This window comes from Entelurus aequoreus, linkage group LG21, assembly GCF_033978785.1.
Source record: "Entelurus aequoreus isolate RoL-2023_Sb linkage group LG21, RoL_Eaeq_v1.1, whole genome shotgun sequence".
In the NCBI taxonomy this organism is placed as follows: Eukaryota; Metazoa; Chordata; class Actinopteri; order Syngnathiformes; family Syngnathidae; genus Entelurus; species Entelurus aequoreus.
In genome coordinates this window covers 50,165,259-50,186,177 of record NC_084751.1, presented here as the reverse complement: position 1 = coordinate 50,186,177, position 20,919 = coordinate 50,165,259, and the positions used below count along the sequence as shown (strand labels likewise).

General features: G+C 39.8%; 1 protein-coding gene across 3 annotated transcripts in view; it reads left to right on the top strand.

The window, feature by feature from the left end:
• LOC133638810 (glutamate receptor ionotropic, NMDA 3A-like) overlaps positions 1-20,919 on the top strand; it is an 81,653-nt gene that overhangs the window by 43,803 nt on the left and 16,931 nt on the right. For 2 of the 3 annotated variants that reach the window (XM_062031786.1, XM_062031787.1), the window contains exons 6-9: positions 51-166; positions 2,663-2,814; positions 18,477-18,638; positions 20,780-20,888. In XM_062031786.1, coding sequence (XP_061887770.1) covers positions 51-166; positions 2,663-2,814; positions 18,477-18,638; positions 20,780-20,888 — 539 coding nt within the window. The remainder of the gene's footprint in view (positions 1-50; positions 167-2,662; positions 2,815-18,476; positions 18,639-20,779; positions 20,889-20,919) is intronic. The other variant, XM_062031785.1, reaches the window with a different exon arrangement.

The following is a 20,919-nucleotide window of genomic DNA, read 5'->3' as shown; positions in this document are numbered from 1 at the left end:
ATGTACAGGAAGTACACTGTAACATTGGAGTTTGTCACTTGTGTTCAAAGGGCTGATCCCCAGAAACTGGATGCTTTTATCATGGACAAAGCTCTGCTGGACTACGAGGTCTCCATCGACGCAGACTGCAAGACCCTAACTGTTGGGAAACCATTTGCCATAGAAGGTGAGGGAAGACTGAATGCTTTCATGTGTTCAAATGAATCACTTTTCACTCCACCAATTCATTATAATTGTCATGTCTGTATTAATCATGTTTTTGTTTGGCCATGTTTTGCTTGGTTTTTGGACTCTCTTTAGTTCCTGGTTGCACTTCCTTGTTTTGTTTGGTTTCCATGGTCACCCATTAGTTTTCACCTGTCATGTCACGCACCTGTTTCACGTTTTGAGTCACGCACCTGTTTCACGTTTTGAGTCCCGCACCTGTTGTTAATCATGTCTGGGTTATTTAAGTCTTTCTTTCTGTTCACTCGTTCTGCGTTCATTGTCTTTGTCCCTTGTTGACCAAGTAAGTTTTCATAGTCCATGTCCTAGCTTCTGCTAACTAGCAGCTTCTTTTGTGTTTTAGGCACGCTTGCCTTTTTTTTGGTTGTATTTTTGTGTTTGTGGTATTGAGTGATTTTGTTAAATAAATCCAAGCCTACCTTCACGCTGTCGGCCGGAGCCGTTTTTGCGTTGGAAGAACAACCCCGCAGCAAGCTGCGACCCCCCCGCGTGACAATAATACTGTGGAAGTTTTCATTCATTTGGTTTTCATCTTTAATAAGTTCTTGAAGTCAGTCAGCAGTCTCAGTTGGGGCCTCACTTTTTTTTTCTTCTAAGGATCCATTTCAATTGTTCAAAGGTGTCACTGTATGAGTGACAACGCGCCTCTGTGAATATCAACCAGTCAGCATTTAACAGTCCTAATCTTCTGGCTTTCCTAAGTTTACACTCCTCGCAGTGTCCTGTTAATCTGAGGCCCATTTAGAGAGCATCATTTAGAGAGCATCATTTAGAGAGCATCATTTAGAGAGCATCATTTAGAGAGCATCATTTAGAGAGCATCATTTAGAGAGCATCATTTAGAGCAGGAGTCACCAACCTTTTTGAAAGCAAGAGCTACTTCTTGGGTAGTGATTAATGCGAAGGGCTACCAGTTTGATACACACTTCAATAAATTGCCAGAAATAGCCAATTTGCTCAATTTACCTTTAACTCTATTTTATTATTAATAATTAATGATATTTACACTTAATTGAACGGTTTAAAAGAGGAGAAAACACGAAAAAAATGACAATTAAATTTTGAAACAGAGTTTATCTTCAATTTCGACTCTTTAAAATTCAAAATTCAACTGAAAAAAGAAGAGAAAAAGTAGCTTATTCGAATCTTTTTGAAAAAATTAAAAAAATAATTTATGGAACATCATTAGTAATTTTTCCTGATTAAGATTAATTTTAGAATTTTGATGACATGTTTTAAATAGGTCAAAATCCAATCTACACTTTGTTAGAATACATAACAAATTGGACCAAGCTATATTTCTAACAAAGACAAAGACAAAGACATTTCTAACAAAGACAAATCATTATTTCTTCTAGATTTTCCAGAACAAAATTTTAAAAGCAATTCAAAATTAAGTAAAAGTACTTTGAAATAAGATTTAAATTTGATTCTACAGATTTTCTAGATTTGCCGGAATAATTTTTTTGAATTTTAATCATAATAAGTTTGAAGAAATATTCCACAAATATTCTTCGTCGAAAAAACAGAAACTAAAATGAAGAATTCAATTAAAATGTATTTATTATTCTTTACAATAAAAAAAATAAATTTACTTGAACATTGATTTAAATTGTCAGGAAAGAAGAGGAAGGAATTTAAAAGGTAAAAAGGTATATGTGTTTAAAAATCCTAAAATCATTTTTAAGGTTGTATTTTTCTCTAAAATTGTCTTTGTGAAAGTTATAAGAAGCAAAGTAAAACAATTAATGAATTTATTTAAACAAGTGAAGACCAAGTCTTTAGAATATTTTCTTGGATTTTCAAATTCTATTTGAGTTTTGTCTCTCTTAGAATTAAAAATGTCGGGCAAAGCGAGACCAGCTTGCTAGTAAATAAATACAATTTTAAAAATCGAGGCAGCTCACTGGTAAGTGCTGCTATTTGAGCTATTTTTAGAACAGGCCAGCGGGCTACTCATCTGGTCCTTACGGGCTACCTGGTGCCTGCGGGCACTGCGTTGGTGACCCTTGATTTAGAGAGCATCATTTAGAGAGCATCATTTAGATTTAGAGAGCATCATTTAGAGAGCATCATTCAGCCTGTGAAAATCTTCCTATGGGGCTTCACGTCCATTACAGGCCTGAAAAGAAGCGTATACTACGCTGCATTTAATTACTTAATGAAGCCGTGAGCTCTCAATATCACTTATTGTTTTAAGACAGCTTTAGTAAGTATCTATTTTCAACTATCAAATGAATTTCACATGCATTTGTTTTACTACAAAATATGCATCAAATTCAATTCCTTGTTGATTTAAAACCAACGTAATTTGTGCATTGCAGTCACTAAACATGATGACTAAATGCAATTACAGACAAAAGAGAAGTGAGTAAATATGGAGAAAGGAACATGGAAACAGATCAGGTATTAAACCAACATGTATGCTTATCAACAGGCTACGGGATCGGGCTACCTCAGAACTCCCCGCTCACCTCCAACTTCTCGGAGCTTGTCAGTCAGTACAAGTCAGACGGCTTCATGGACATGCTGCATGACAAGTGGTACAAGGTGGTGCCTTGTGGGAAGCGCAGCTTTGCCGTCACCCAGGTAAGAACGTCAACCTTAAATAAGTCTTATTGTCCACATCATGTGTGGATGCTTCTATACATACAGTATACTCTATACATATTCATACATATACTGTATACATATTCATACATATACTGTGTACATATTCATACATATACTGTATACATATCCAAAATTAATAGCGTATGATTAAAATGATCAAAATACATTATTATAAATGTGCCTGTTACTACATGACATATATACTTACATCATGTATATATGACATGTTATTATGAATGTTACTACATGACATATATACTTACATCATGTATATATGACATGTTATTATGAATGTTACTACATGACATATATACTTACATCATGTATATATGACATGTTATTATGAATGTTACTACATGACATATATACTTACATCATGTATATATGACATGTTATTATGAATGTTACTACATGACATATATACTTACATCATGTATATTTTACATGTTATTATGAATGTTACTACATGACATATATACTTACATCATGTATATATTACATGTTATTATGAATGTTACTACATGACATATGTACTTACATCATGTATATTTTACATGTTATTATGAATGTTACTACATGACATATATACTTACATCATGTATATATGACATGTTATGAATGTTACTACATGACATATATACTTACATCATGTATATATTACATGTTATTATGAATGTTACTACATGACATATATGCTTACATCATGTATATTTTACATGTTATTATGAATGTTACTACATGACATATATACTTACATCATGTATATATTACATGTTATTATGAATGTTACTACATGACATATATACTTACATCATGTATATATTACATGTTATTATGAATGTTACTACATGACATATATACTTACATCATGTATATATTACATGTTATTATGAATGTTACTACATGACATATATACTTACATCATGTATATATGACATGTTATTATGAATGTTACTACATGACATATGTACTTACATCATGTATATTTTACATGTTATTATGAATGTTACTACATGACATATATACTTACATCATGTATATATGACATGTTATGAATGTTACTACATGACATATATACTTACATCATGTATATATTACATGTTATTATGAATGTTACTACATGACATATATGCTTACATCATGTATATTTTACATGTTATTATGAATGTTACTACATGACATATATACTTACATCATGTATATATTACATGTTATTATGAATGTTACTACATGACATATATACTTACATCATGTATATATTACATGTTATTATGAATGTTACTACATGACATATATACTTACATCATGTATATATTACATGTTATTATGAATGTTACTACATGACATATATACTTACATCATGTATATATGACATGTTATTATGAATGTTACTACATGACATATATACTTACATCATGTATATATGACATGTTATTATGAATGTTACTACATGACATATATACTTACATCATGTATATATGACATGTTATTATGAATGTTACTACATGACATATATACTTACATCATGTATGTATTACATGTTATTATGAATGTTACTACATGACATATATACTTACATCATGTATATAGTACATGTTATTATGAATGTTACTACATGACATATATACTTACATCATGTATATATTACATGTTATTATGAATGTTACTACATGACATATATACTTACATCATGTATATATTACATGTTATCATGAATGTTACTACATGACATATATACTTACATCATGTATATATTACATGTTATTATGACTGTTTCTACATGACATATATACTTACATCATGTATATATTACATGTTATTATGAATGTTACTACATGACATATATACTTACATCATGTATATATTACATGTTATTATGAATGTTACTACATGACATATATACTTACATCATGTATATATGACATGTTATTATGAATGTTTCTACATGACATATATACTTACATCATGTATATATGACATGTTATTATGAATGTTACTACATGACATATATACTTACATCATGTATATATGACATGTTATTATGAATGTTACTACATGACATATATACTTACATCATGTATATATGACATGTTATTATGAATGTTACTACATGACATATATACTTACATCATGTATATATTACATGTTGTATATAAAACTTCAATGGAGGCGTTTGGGTGTTTTTGAAAGGCTTTGTAGGCAGAATTGCGCAACTGCCAAAGGCTCCATTGTAAGCAGACTTTAGATTGCATTTATTTAATATTTATAATGCATTAAAAAAAATAACATGTTTTTCATAATGATTCTGAACAATAGGCAAAATTCCCCCAAAAGTGCAGTTCTTGACCCTCCATAGACAATTACTGTCATGTGGAAAGTGTGTTCACTATAAAATAGTCATACTTAAATATTCCTGATGTTTTCTCAAAGAAAAGGTTTATGGCACAGCTTAACATGTCATGATCAGGAACATTGCTTTCTTGTTGGTTATATTTCTCAGAAAAGGTTCTTGCAGCAGGTCAAAAGAAAAGCTGTATTCGTGCACATTGAAGGTCTTTGGGACACCATGCCCGCTACCATCTGTACAATAATAACTTCTACGTCTGGTCCCTGACCCTCCAGCTGTTCATTAAGCTTTACATCCATAACTTTTGTCCAAACTGCCCTCTGAGGTCCATCCAGGTTCTGTTTTGTCTGTGAGAAGTGAGCACCTTTAGCTGCCAGCTGTGATTTGAGATCTCGTAAAGTGTCTCCTTGCTCAGAATGGCTTGTCCAACCTTCTTCTGCAATGTGGATTTGAGACTTGGAATTGTTCATTGCTGCTCACAAAGGAGACATTGTTGCTTAATTGCACCACTAATTGGATGTAAGTTGAGTAAAAGCTTCAGTTCTACAGTGCATGTGTTTAGTAATTGTATCAGAAGCAGGAGTCATGGTTACAGTCTGACTTGGAACAAAGTCAACTTCATTGCAATAATATCAGAATATTTTGCACAAACCATAACAAGAGTAGAAGAACCACCAGTGATAAGCCGCATTGCTCATTGCACAAGGGCACCACAGCAGTAGTCAGAATGATATCTCAAATGACTTCATGTTGGTCCCCAGTAAGACTCCTGGGACCATAACCGGTCCCAGGAGTCTTACTGGGGACCATGCATTTAAGTGTCACGCTGTACCAGAATAACGCCGGTTTTGATGTACGCTCGTTTATGAACGAGCACTCCATGCTATCATTCGCCTAATGATGTAATGAATAGCTTAATACGTTTATTAACAGTAACTATAGAGTGGGTGACTGTTTATTTGGACCAGACAAATTGCACTTACCGTTAAGTAGAAAGTTTGTTCTTTAAAACGTGTAATATTGGTGCACTAACAAGAAAAAAGGGGGAAAGTTACGTTGCAAAAAGTCCTAATTTAATAAATCACACTGGTCAGCTGCACAAAGGTAATGCACTAGCAAACGATTCTTGGTATGCACATCCACGATAGCACTGCAAGATTATGATAGACAATCTTATTAGCACACCTGATATCTGCAGTAATCACACACAATACGACATTTCACACACACTTGTCACCACACACATTTCACACACACTTGTCACCACACACATTTCACACACACTTGTCACCACACACATTTCATACACACTTGTCACCACACACATTTCACACACACTTGTCACCACACACATTTCACACACACTTGTCACCGCACACATTTCATACACACTTGTCACCACACACATTTCATACACACTTGTCACCGCACACATTTCACACACACTTGTCACCGCACACATTTCACACACACTTGTCACCGCACACATTTCACACACACTTGTCACCGCACACATTTCACACACACTTGTCACCGCACACATTTCACACACACTTGTCACCGCACACATTTCACACACACTTGTCACCGCACACATTTCACACACACTTGTCACCACACACATTTCACACACACTTGTCACCACACACATTTCACACACACTTGTCACCACACATTTCATACACACTTGTCACCACACATTTCATACACACTTGTCACCGCACACATTTCACACACACTTGTCACCGCACACATTTCACACACACTTGTCACCGCACACATTTCACACACACTTGTCACCACACACATTTCACACACACTTGTCACCACACACATTTCACACACACTTGTCACCACACATTTCATACACACTTGTCACCACACATTTCATACACACTTGTCACCGCACACATTTCACACACACTTGTCACCGCACACATTTCACACACACTTGTCACCGCACACATTTCACACACACTTGTCACCGCACACATTTCACACACACTTGTCACCGCACACATTTCACACACACTTGTCACCGCACACATTTCACACACACTTGTCACCGCACACATTTCACACACACTTGTCACCGCACACATTTCACACACACTTGTCACCGCACACATTTCACACACACTTGTCACCGCACACATTTCACACACACTTGTCACCGCACACAAATAACGGGGCCCCAAAAGACAATAATTACCCAACTGAAAAAAAAACGGCACAATAGCATAAAGTAAACATTAACAGTTTTTTAATACTTCTACTTGTTGATGGGACGACTCACTCACCCACCCTTGGCAACACTTTGTAGCATCCACACAGGTGTATCCACTGAGCATCCACACAGGTGTATCCACTGAGCATCCACACATGTGTAGCCACTGAGCATCCACACAGGTGTATCCACTGAGCATCCACACAGGTGTATCCACTGAGCATCCACACATGTGTAGCCACTGAGCATCCACACAGGTGTATCCACTGAGCATCCACACAGGTGTATCCACTGAGCATCCACACATGTGTATCCACTTAGCATCCACACAGGTGTATCCACTGAGCATCCACACAGGTGTATCCACTGAGCATCCACACATGTGTATCCACTGAGCATCCACACAGGTGTATCCACTGAGCATCCACACAGGTGTATCCACTGAGCATCCACACATGTGTATCCACTTAGCATCCACACATGTGTAGCCACTGAGCATCCACACAGGTGTGTCCACTGAGCATCCACACAGGTGTATCCACTGAGCATCCACACAGGTGTATCCACTGAGCATCCACACAGGTGTATCCACTGAGCATCCACACAGGTGTATCCACTGAGCATCCACACAGGTGTATCCACTGAGCATCCACACAGGTGTGTCCACTTAGCATCCACACAGGTGTATCCACTTAGCATCCACACAGGTGTATCCACTGAGCATCCACACAGGTGTATCCACTGAGCATCCACACAGGTGTATCCACTGAGCATCCACACAGGTGTGTCCACTTAGCATCCACACAGGTGTGTCCACTTAGCATCCACACAGGTGTATCCACTGAGCATCCACACAGGTGTGTCCACTTAGCATCCACACAGGTGTGTCCACTTAGCATCCACACAAGTGTATCCACTTAGCATCCACACAGGTGTATCCACTTAGCATCCACGCAGGTGTGTCCACTTAGCATCCACACAAGTGTATCCACTTAGCATCCACACAGGTGTATCCACTGAGCATCCACACAGGTGTGTCCACTTAGCATCCACACAGGTGTATCCACTGAGCATCCACACAGGTGTGTCCACTTAGCATCCACACAGGTGTGTCCACTTAGCATCCACACAAGTGTATCCACTTAGCATCCACACAGGTGTATCCACTGAGCATTGACACAGTTGTGTCCACTGAGCATCAACATACATCTTATATATATATACCTTTAGAGAAGGTGGGGCATGTTTTTTTTTGCAATTTAAATTTAATTTAAATTTAAATTCAAATTTAATTTTGCAATTTAAAGTACAAGTCTCCAGAAATGAAACTTTTGCAGACAGAAAAAAAAGACGGTTTATAAATGTGATAAAAGTATGCAAAATTTACATGGAAGCATATCCAATATATATCCTGTAGACCAGTGTCATTGACCAGTTATACTAGTTTCTCTGCTGTAGTCCGTATGGCCGCGGCGGTACTCAGTTGTAATACACTTTGCCACCACTTGTGGCAGTAATGACAACATCAAACAAGCAGAAGAAGTCTGGAGATAAAGTCTGAGAGAAGTTTCTTAAGCACACAAATGATGACTAAAGTGGTGAAGCTTCGTTTTCATTTGCACTTTCATTTTCATTGACAGTTTAGTTAACACATGTTATTATTTATTCTTAATTTAGGTCGAATGCATTTCTTGTAGCACTTTGTAAATGTATTTTCCATCAGTTTTGTATGATTCCTTCCTATGCAGCATTTATTTTTGTAATCAGCCTGACCTAAGCCTTGATAATATTCTTTGTGATGAACACATGGTGTCACAAGGTTTTATCCTGTAAGCAGGTTCAATATAATTATTGAGTATGATTAAAATCAAGAGTCATATTACTCATTTAGTGTTAATATTTGCATGGCACTGGGTCAAAAAGGTTAGAACCTCTAATCTGGACCACAAGGAAGTTGGAAATGTACAGTAGGTCTCTTTCTAATGAATTTTAAAAACGTTTTCCAATGCATTTAGTTAAATGGTTATTTTCTTAAGTTGGTGAAACTGTATAACGTGTATAATTACATTGGTAATGAGTTGGTGGTGCAATAAAAAATGAGGTAGGATTCACAAAAAATCCTCTTCAAATATGTAGCTGGTATGCAGCAGTCTTTGGAGCATGACCAAGATGTGATGTTCCTTGTATGATCATACTTCAACATATAAGTCACGCTCCTAAGCAACATGAAATATTTGTTGTAAATGATTACTTATTAGTTAGTTACATTCCAGTGCTTGGTGAACTCCTAGAATCCCAACAGTGCAGCAGAAGTCTGCTTGCTAGATGATGTCATTCCAATTGCTGCAGGTGTACATTTCATTTTGTTAGGACTGCATCACATCCTGCTGTGTTATGACTGCCAGCATTTAGCAACGTTCAATGTCCCACTCTGCATGTGTCACCCACCAGCCCAGCAACGTTCAATGTCCCACTCTGCATGTGTCACCCACCAGCCCAGCAACGTTCAATGTCCCACTCTGCATGTGTCACCCACCAGCCCAGCAACGTTCAATGTCCCACTCTGCATGTGTCACCCACCAGCATTTAGCAACGTTCAATGTCCCACTCTGCATGTGTCACCCACCAGCCCAGCAACGTTCAATGTCCCACTCTGCATGTGTCACCCACCAGCCCAGCAACGTTCAATGTCCCACTCTGCATGTGTCACCCACCAGCCCAGCAACGTTCAATGTCCCACTCTGCATGTGTCACCCACCAGCCCAGCAACGTTCAATGTCCCACTCTGCACGTGTCACCCACCAGCCCAGCAACGTTCAATGTCCCACTCTGCACGTGTCACCCACCAGCCCAGCAACGTTCAATGTCCCACTCTGCATGTGTCACCCACCAGCCCAGCAACGTTCATTGTCCCACTCTGCATGTGTCACCCACCAGCCCAGCAACGTTCAATGTCCCACTCTGCATGTGTCACCCACCAGCCCAGCAACGTTCAATGTCCCACTCTGCATGTGTCACCCACCAGCCCAGCAACGTTCAATGTCCCACTCTGCATGTGTCACCCACCAGCCCAGCAACGTTCAATGTCCCACTCTGCATGTGTCACCCACCAGCCCAGCAACGTTCAATGTCCCACTCTGCATGTGTCACCCACCAGCCCAGCAACGTTCAATGTCCCACTCTGCATGTGTCACCCACCAGCCCAGCAACGTTCAATGTCCCACTCTGCATGTGTCACCCACCAGCCCAGCAACGTTCAATGTCCCACTCTGCATGTGTCACCCACCAGCCCAGCAACGTTCAATGTCCCACTCTGCATGTGTCACCCACCAGCCCAGCAACGTTCAATGTCCCACTCTGCATGTGTCACCCACCAGCCCAGCAACGTTCAATGTCCCACTCTGCATGTGTCACCCACCAGCCCAGCAACGTTCAATGTCCCACTCTGCATGTGTCACCCACCAGCCCAGCAACGTTCAATGTCCCACTCTGCATGTGTCACCCACCAGCCCAGCAACGTTCAATGTCCCACTCTGCATGTGTCACCCACCAGCCCAGCAACGTTCAATGTCCCACTCTGCATGTGTCACCCACCAGCCCAGCAACGTTCAATGTCCCACTCTGCATGTGTCACCCACCAGCCCAGCAACGTTCAATGTCCCACTCTGCATGTGTCACCCACCAGCCCAGCAACGTTCAATGTCCCACTCTGCATGTGTCACCCACCAGCCCAGCAACGTTCAATGTCCCACTCTGCATGTGTCACCCACCAGCCCAGCAACGTTCAATGTCCCACTCTGCATGTGTCACCCACCAGCCCAGCAACGTTCAATGTCCCACTCTGCATGTGTCACCCACCAGCCCAGCAACGTTCAATGTCCCACTCTGCATGTGTCACCCACCAGCCCAGGAACGTTCAATGTCCCACTCTGCATGTGTCACCCACCAGCCCAGCAACGTTCAATGTCCCACTCTGCATGTGTCACCCACCAGCCCAGCAACGTTCAATGTCCCACTCTGCATGTGTCACCCACCAACCCAGCAACGTTCAATGTCCCACTCTGCATGTGTCACCCACCAGCCCAGCAACGTTCAATGTCCCACTCTGCATGTGTCACCCACCAGCCCAGCAACGTTCAATGTCCCACTCTGCATGTGTCACCCACCAGCCCAGCAACGTTCAATGTCCCACTCTGCATGTGTCACCCACCAGCCCAGCAACGTTCAATGTCCCACTCTGCATGTGTCACCCACCAGCCCAGCAACGTTCAATGTCCCACTCTGCATGTGTCACCCACCAGCCCAGCAACGTTCATTGTCCCACTCTGCATGTGTCACCCACCAGCCCAGCAACGTTCAATGTCCCACTCTGCACGTGTCACCCACCAGCCCAGCAACGTTCAATGTCCCACTCTGCATGTGTCACCCACCAGCCCAGCAACGTTCAATGTCCCACTCTGCATGTGTCACCCACCAGCCCAGCAACGTTCAATGTCCCACTCTGCATGTGTCACCCACCAGCCCAGCAACGTTCAATGTCCCACTCTGCATGTGTCACCCACCAGCCCAGCAACGTTCAATGTCCCACTCTGCATGTGTCACCCACCAGCCCAGCAACGTTCAATGTCCCACTCTGCATGTGTCACCCACCAGCCCAGGAACGTTCAATGTCCCACTCTGCATGTGTCACCCACCAGCCCAGCAACGTTCAATGTCCCACTCTGCATGTGTCACCCACCAGCCCAGCAACGTTCAATGTCCCACTCTGCATGTGTCACCCACCAGCCCAGCAACGTTCAATGTCCCACTCTGCATGTGTCACCCACCAGCCCAGCAACGTTCAATGTCCCACTCTGCATGTGTCACCCACCAGCCCAGCAACGTTCAATGTCCCACTCTGCATGTGTCACCCACCAGCCCAGCAACGTTCAATGTCCCACTCTGCATGTGTCACCCACCAGCCCAGCACAAATGACAGACAAGATAGATTTACCACATGCTTTGCAAAATGAAAACCTAGCAAAAAATGATGATTTAGCTTTGGGCTTCTTAACATTTTTGACCTTGGGGCCCAACTTTTCCACTACACAGGTGCCCGGGGCCCACTCATATATTAACATTGAATAAGTAATCTTACTCTTGATTTGAATCATATTTAATAATCATAACTACAGTTTAACAGTAAAACCATGTCAGATGATATCAAAACCATCAACCATGAAACCAAAAGAAGGGACTCATAAAACTGATCAAAAAAAACATTTACGCAGTGCCAAAATAAATTCTAACTAAATTAATAATAAATAATAATTTCCATGTTGTTGTTTTTTAAGCTAACTGTCAATAAAATCAAAGTGCAAATGAAATTTCAGCTCCAGCAGTTTAGTCAAGACAATATTTTTTGCAATGAATAAACTTCCCTCTGACTTTTCCTCTTTGTTGGACTTTGTCATTACTGCCGCAGGTGGTGGAAAAGTGTATTGCAGCTGACTTCCGCCGCGGCCCATACAAACAAATATGTGTTGGTGTTCCTCTCAGGGCGCTCGCAGCCCAACAATGCTTAAGAAACACCTGAATTGTACTAATTACTCTGAAATAGTCATATTTGTATACGTTTGTGTCCAAAGTAACAGAAGACAGCATGAAGAGGAGAGCCATGCGACACAGGCAGGACAATATTGACTGTGCTGCCACGTTTTAGCCTCTTTTAAGCCTTTATTACGACAAATGGCTGTCAAAATGAATAGATTGACAGGAGAGATGAGGCCAGTCGCTCTGCAGCCTCCGAAAAGTTGAGTTGAATTAACACTTTTACTTTTCATTTCTTCTTGCAGCTTATTCATGATAATCCACACATTTCAAACTAGAGATAAATAGGAAACGCTCAAAATAATCAAAAAGTCTAAACTTGCTGTCATTGCAATCGCTCCTCTTGCTTGCAATAGATGACAGCCACCACTTTGCTGCGGGTGTGCAGGGGAACATCTTAACTCTATTTATTATTAATATATATATATATTTACAAAAGTATGGAGTGTGACTAAACCAAAAGGGTGTGTATGTGTGTGACCATGTGTAGCAATTATCTGATGAGTGTTACCGGTAGTGTTGAGGGAGAGGTGGAAGTCCAAGAGGGGCTAGGCCGGCTTGGAGGTCCGTGAGCAGGCGTGAGGTCGAGGGGAGGAGAGAGGCGTCAAAGTCTGTGTCCAGGCGGAAGGTGGAGATCCAAGAGGCAGCCAGGAAAGCAGAGGGAATACGGGGAGACGAGACACACAGCTCGTGATGGGGGTATATATATAGCTGTAATTCAAGTATTTCTTATATATACTGTATATGTATATATATATATATATATACATATATATATATATAAAATAAATACTTGCATTTCAGTGAATTACAGCTATATATATATATATATATATAAGAAATCTTAAAATACGGGATGACTCCGTATTATAAGGGACAGGTGGCAACCCTATACACTCACCTTTCAGTATTTGAGTAGCCTTTGTTCTGCAATTTGAGTACTGGCAAGCAATCTCTGAATCCGGGAACATATCCTTCACGGAGTTGTTGAAAACATCTGCTAATGAGAACGGGATGTTGCTTGTAGCTATCAGCTTAGCCATCTTTGTCTCGGCATAAATTACACCCTCGGGTCTCCATTTAGCAAGGTGGCTCATAATACTGGACTGTGACCAGCCTTGTGCTTCTCTGAGCGTTCATGAATGAGTATATCCGTTCATGAATGAGTATATCCGTTCATGAATGAGTATATCCGTTCATGAATGAGTATATTCGTTCATGAATGAGTATATCCGTTCATGAATGAGTATATCTGTTCATGAATGAGTATATGTGTTCATGAATGAGTATATCCGTTCATGAATGAGTATATCCGTTCATGAATGAGTATATCCGTTCATGAATGAGTATATCCGTTCATGAATGAGTATATTCGTTCATGAATGAGCTGAAATGCTATGAATAAATGTTAGCATGCTAACATGCTAGCACCAGGCGGTGCAGTACCCAGAAGGCAGGATGTAGGTCAACATTTTAGAACATGTGAGAGTTACATTATTCATGTTTAGACATGATATTATTAATATGAAGTACAGTTGTTAGTTGTACACTAATCAGCTTTTGTATTTTCCAGCACAGGTTATTTCTTTACTGACTATTGCTGCTGCATGTTTACATTCACACTGAAGAGTTTGGCCTCACAGGCCAAAGAGAAAAGTGGTCAGAGGGTAAACTAAGTCATTGGGCAGCGTGACAATGTCGGTGTTCCCAGAGGCAACGTTAGCTTCCAGGGATGTCCTTCACCTCCTCGCTACTCTCAGCCACAAAAAGTGCTCATACATGACACCAGCAGGGGGCTCAACATCATGCCCTGTGGGACCCCCTGTGTTGACCCCCTGGGCCAGGAAACATTTCAAGTTCTGCTCTGGTCCGACCAGTGAGGTGACTTTGATGAGAAGGTTGGAGATTAGTCTGAAAAATGTTTTATGCTCCTTTTGAAAATCACTTTCTGCTTTGACTTGTTCAGTTTCTTTGTCTGTAGACTTCACATTCAATTATTGACTCTCAGCTTCTTCTGTCATAAAGTCAATACTTGCAGGTCAACCAAATATCAACTGCACTTCCAAAATCAATCTTCACACTTTGCCAATACGACTGTTTTGCCAATGATGAAGGAAAATCGGTATTATTTTCTCAAAACAATTATTAATCTACAGAACCCAATGATTTTGTAGATTCTGGGCCATGATTGGGTACAAAAGCAGCTTCCATGAAATGCTCAGTCATTCACAAACAAGAACGGGGCGAGGGTCACCACTTTGTCAACAAATGTCTGAGCAAATTGTTGAAGAACAACATTTCTCAACAAGGACTTTAGGGATTTCACCATCTACGCTCCGTAATATCATCAAAAGGTTCAGAGAATCTGGAGAAATCACTGCAGGTAAGCCATGATATTACACACCTTGGATCCCTCAGGCATTACTGTATCAACAAGCCACATCAGTGTGTAAAGGATATCACCACATAGGCTCAGGGACACTTCAGAAAACCACTGTCAGTAACTACAGTTGGTCGCTACATCTGTAAGTGCAAGTTAAAACTCTACTATGCAAAGCCACAGCCATTTATCAACAACACCCAGAAACGCTTAGCTGGGCCCGAGCTCATCTAAGATGGACTGATGCAAAGTGGAAAAGTGTTCTGTGGTCTGACGAGTCCACATTTCAAATTGTTTTTCGAATCTGTGGGCGTCGTGTCCTCCGGACCAAAGAGGAAAAGAACCATCCGGATTGTTCTAGGCGCAAAGTGTAAAAGGCAGCATGTGTGATGGTATGGGGGTGTATTAGTGGCCAAGACATGGGTAACTTACACATCTGTGAAGGGACCATTAATGCTGAAAGGTACATACAGCTTTTGGAGCAACATATGTTGCCATCCAAGCAACGTTATCATGGACGCCCCTGCTTATTTCAGCAAGACAATGCCAAGCCACGTGTTACAACAGCGTGGCTTCGTACCGCCTGTATTGATACTAGACATAGTATCGCCTGTACTGATACTATACATAGTATCGCCTGTACTGATTCTAGACATAGTATCGCCTGTACTGATACTATACATCAGGCGTCACCAACGCGGTGCCCGCGGGCACCAGGTAGCCCGTAAGGACCAGATGAGTAGCCCGCTGGCCTGTTCTAAAAATAGCTCAAATAGCAGCACTTACCAGTGAGCTGCCTCTATTTTTTAAATTGTATTTATTTACTAGCAAGCTGGTCTTGCTTTGCCCGACATTTTTAATTCTAAGAGAGACAAAACTCAAATAGAATTTGAAAATCCAAGAAAATATTTTAAAGACTTGGTCTTCACTTGTTTAAATAAATTCATTATTTTTTTTATTTTGCTTCTTATAACTTTCAGAAAGACAATTTTAGAGAAAAAATACCACCTTAAAAATAATTTTAGGATTTTTAAACACATATACCTTTTTACCTTTTAAATTCCTTCCTCTTCTTTCCTGACAATTTAAATCAATGTTCAAGTACATTTATTTTTTTTATTGTAAAGAATAATACATAAATTTTAATTTAATTCTTCACTTTGTTTTTTCGACGAAGAATATTTGTGAAATATTTCTTCAAACCTATTATGATTAAAATTCAAAAAAATTATTCTGGCAAATCTAGAAAATCTGTAGAATCAAATTTAAATCTTATTTCAAAGTCTTTTGAATTTCTTTTAAAATTTTTGTTCTGGAAAATCTAGAAGAAATAGTGATTTTTCTTTGTTAGAAATATAGCTTGGTCCAATTTGTTATATATTCTAACAAAGTGTAGATTGGATTTTAACCCATTTAAAACATGTCATCAAAATTCTAAAATTAATCTTAATCAGGAAAAATTACTAATGATGTTCCATAAATTCTTTTTTTAATTTTTTCAAAAAGATTCGAATTAGCTCGTTTTTCTCTTCTTTTTTTCGGTTGAATTTTGAATTTTAAAGAGTCGAAATTGAAGATAAACTATGTTTCAAAATTCAATTGTCATTTTTTTTCGTGTTTTGTCCTCTTTTAAACCGTTCAATTAAGTGTAAATATCATTAATTATTAATAATAACATAGAGTTAAAGGTAAATTAAGCAAAATTGGCTATTTCTGGCAATTTATTTAAGTGTGTATCAAACTGGTAGCCCTTCGCATTAATCACTACCCAAGAAGTAGCTCTTGCTTTCAAAAAGGTTGGTGACCCCTGCTATACATAGTATCACCTGTACTGATACTACACATAGTATCGTCTGTACTGATACTAGACATATTATCGCCTGTACTGATACTATGCATAGTATCGCCTGTAATGATTCTAGACATAGTATCGCCTGTACTGATACTACACATAGTGTCGTCTGTACTGATACTACGCATAGTGTCGTCTGTACTGATACTACGCATAGTGTTGTCTGTACTGATACTAGACATAGTATCGCCTGTACTGATACTAGACATAGTGTCGTCTGTACTGATACTAGACATAGTGTTGTCTGTACTGATACTAGACATAGTACTGCCTGTACTGATACTAGACATAGTATCGCCTGTACTGATACTAGACATAGTGTCGTCTGTACTGATACTATGCATAGTATCGCCTGTAATGATTCTAGACAAAGTATTGCATGTACTGATACTAGACATAGTGTCGTCTGTACTGATACTACACGTAGTGTTGTCTGTACTGATACTAGACATAGTACTGCCTGTACTGATACTAGACATAGTATCGCCTGTACTGATACTAGACATAGTGTCGTCTGTACTGATACTAGACATAGTACTGCCTGTACTGATACTAGACATAGTATCGCCTGTACTGATACTAGACATAGTGTCGTCTGTGCTGATACTACACATAGTGTTGTCTGTACTGATACTAGACATAGTACTGCCTGTACTGATACTAGACATAGTATCGCCTGTACTGATACTAGACATAGTATCGCCTGTACTGATACTAGACATAGTGTCGTCTGTGCTGATACTACACATAGTGTTGTCTGTACTGATACTAGACATAGTACTGCCTGTACTGATACTATGCATAGTATCGCCTGTAATGATTCTAGACATACTATCGCCTGTACTGATACTAGACATAGTGTCGTCTGTACTGATACTACACATAGTGTTGTCTGTACTGATACTAGACATAGTGTCGTGTGTACTGATACTATGCATAGTGTTGTCTGTACTGATACTACACATAGTACTGCCTGTACTGATACTACACATAGTATCATTACAGTCTGTATTTGGATCCACCCACCTTGGTTAACGTTCAAGAGCTCTAGTTTAGCTTCTTGTATCCACCTACGGTAATCTACAGTATTCCATAGTGATAACAAATAAATGTTGACCTTGTTTTGAAGAGTCTTTAATTGCAATCCCAGCTAGAATGTGGTGAACATGAATGATCACAATATGACATCTATTTCTGTCAAAGTGTTTGACTTTGATTGTTTGTGTGGTCTCTCTCCCTCCAGACGCTCCAGATGGGTATCAAGCATTTCTCCGGCCTCTTTGTGATGCTGTGTGTGGGTGTGGCCTTATCTCTGCTGACCACCATAGCGGAACACATGGTGTACAAGCTGCTCATCCCCAGGGTCAAGGAGCCACGCTTGAAATACTGGCTGCACACCAGCCAGGTACACTCTGCTCACATATTGTTCTTTATAACAACTGTCACACAACATATTCAGAGAGATGAGTCAGCATTATGGAAACATGCATGAGTAATATGTGCATTAGACTGATGCTGCACCTTCCTTCGGGGGGTTCTAAATGTACAAACCAAAAGAAGTCCCACCAGGAGGCCGTGTTCACACCTGCCTCACCAGTGATGGCAGAGCCTCACCTGTCACCATTAAAAATGAAGAAGTCACTTCAAATAAATAGCAATGTTTGTCCAGTGGACATTGTGTTGTTGTGTTGTAACGGCTTTAACCTTTTCAGAAGTAAACATTTGAATGTGCACATTCCCTCATGAAACACAAGGTGGACACCTGAGATGAGGACTTGGTGAGCGCAGCCTACCCTCTTAAAGGAGCCATATGTAGTAATGTGGCCAGAAATGGTACTGCAATCAAATTCTGTAGTCCCCTCCCCCTCTCCTTGGCTGAGGTTGCCAGATATGCAGCCAAATCCAGCTGGATGGACTGGACTACTCCAGGGAACTTCAAACTTCCACTGCCTCTTACTAGGGGTTGAGGTCTGGGGACCATAATAGCTGAATAGACAAGCATTTTGTCAATAACAAATCTCTAACCCACACAGAAATTAGGCTATTTTCAAGAGGAAGTAGATCTTGCCTGCGTACAATATGACAACAATCATATGGTAATTGTCAGGACTATCAGAAAACAAAGACTACAACCAACACTAGCAATGGTTATACTAGTGAAAATAAGTAGAGCATGCTTAGCAACCCAATGTACGCCCAAAACTAAAGAGGAGACATTTGACCAAGGTATGCCTATAGGCTACTGTTTCAAACCTTTCAGATTGCCATATAACTTGGTACATGTAGTCCACAATATGCAAACACCAATGAGGAATTATTTGATCATGTGATTTGTCTCCATACCTTTCACATTGTCATGATGACTAATGTTGGATGCATTTCCTCAGCGTATTGAGAAGCAAATAGGCACTGACACTACACATATCCACATAGCTTTTATTTGTACTAAATACTGTATATGTTGTCCTGTCAGTTGGATGACACATGGACATACATGCTAACTAGCATATGTTAGCACGTATGTCCATGTGTCATCGACCAGGCTAGCATGCTAACATTGGTTGCAGGAACATACTATCTTTGTTAGACAAGATCATAGACTGTACTGGACAATATAGTTGACATAGCAAATGTCCATTTCCATTTATTGCAAGTCATTAGAAAACCTAAATGCCTGACTTACCTATCAAGGAGGAAATGAGCAAATCTTCTCCGCCTTCAATGGTGTCCATCTTTCAAAGGCATCCCCGACACAAATCCTAGTTTTGTTCCTGGCTTTGTCATGACTAAGTTGAGAAAGGTAACTTTTAGATGGACTAAGTCTGACATGTTTAGTAACTTTACCAGTGGCAGTAGCCAGACCAAGATGGCAACCTGGATGTGGCACACTCAGACTTTCTAATTGGTCAAACGGTGGAGGGCGGGGCATCGAAATGAAAACAATAACAATATTTCGGCTCTGTAAATCTAAGTGGTGCAGAAGGCTTTATTTAAATTAGGATTTTGTGCGTATAGCGTACACTATTTTCCCTTCACATGCACGGCATCATATGGTCCAACATTGTGTCATATTGTTGGCATGCAGCACTCAAATATAATGTTGTTCTTTGAAGTGTGATCCAGACAGCACAACCTACTTTTAGTACACTACAATTATCCAGATGCATGAATATGCATATTGCAAGATGTTTTTTTCATATGGGAGATAGATTATAGTAACACATCTCGTATAGGGAAAAATAAACAAACACCAGCAGACCCCAAAACAAATAATTACATTAGTTTAAATCATATTCAACCCAGCAGACAACATTTTCTTTTTAGTTTTGTGACATGACTACGACCCCGAGAGGGACAAGCAGTAGAAAATGTGTAGATGGATGTACATTACTACTGTCTTTTATGAAGGCTGTCCAGTCCTGTCCTTACTTGGTCCATGAATGAACTTCAGTGTGATTCCATTGAGTTGAGTGCCTAATTAAGCTAAACCTTGCTTGTTCTCCAGAGACTACACGGAGCCCTCAACTCTGTATTTGTGTTCTCCAGAGACTACACCGAGCCCTCAACTCTGTATTTGTGTTCTCCAGAGACTACACCGAGCCCTCAACTCTGTATTTGCTGACGACAAACTGCAGACCGTCGCCACCGTCAAAAGGTACTGCATTTTATTTGGAATATCTATTGGA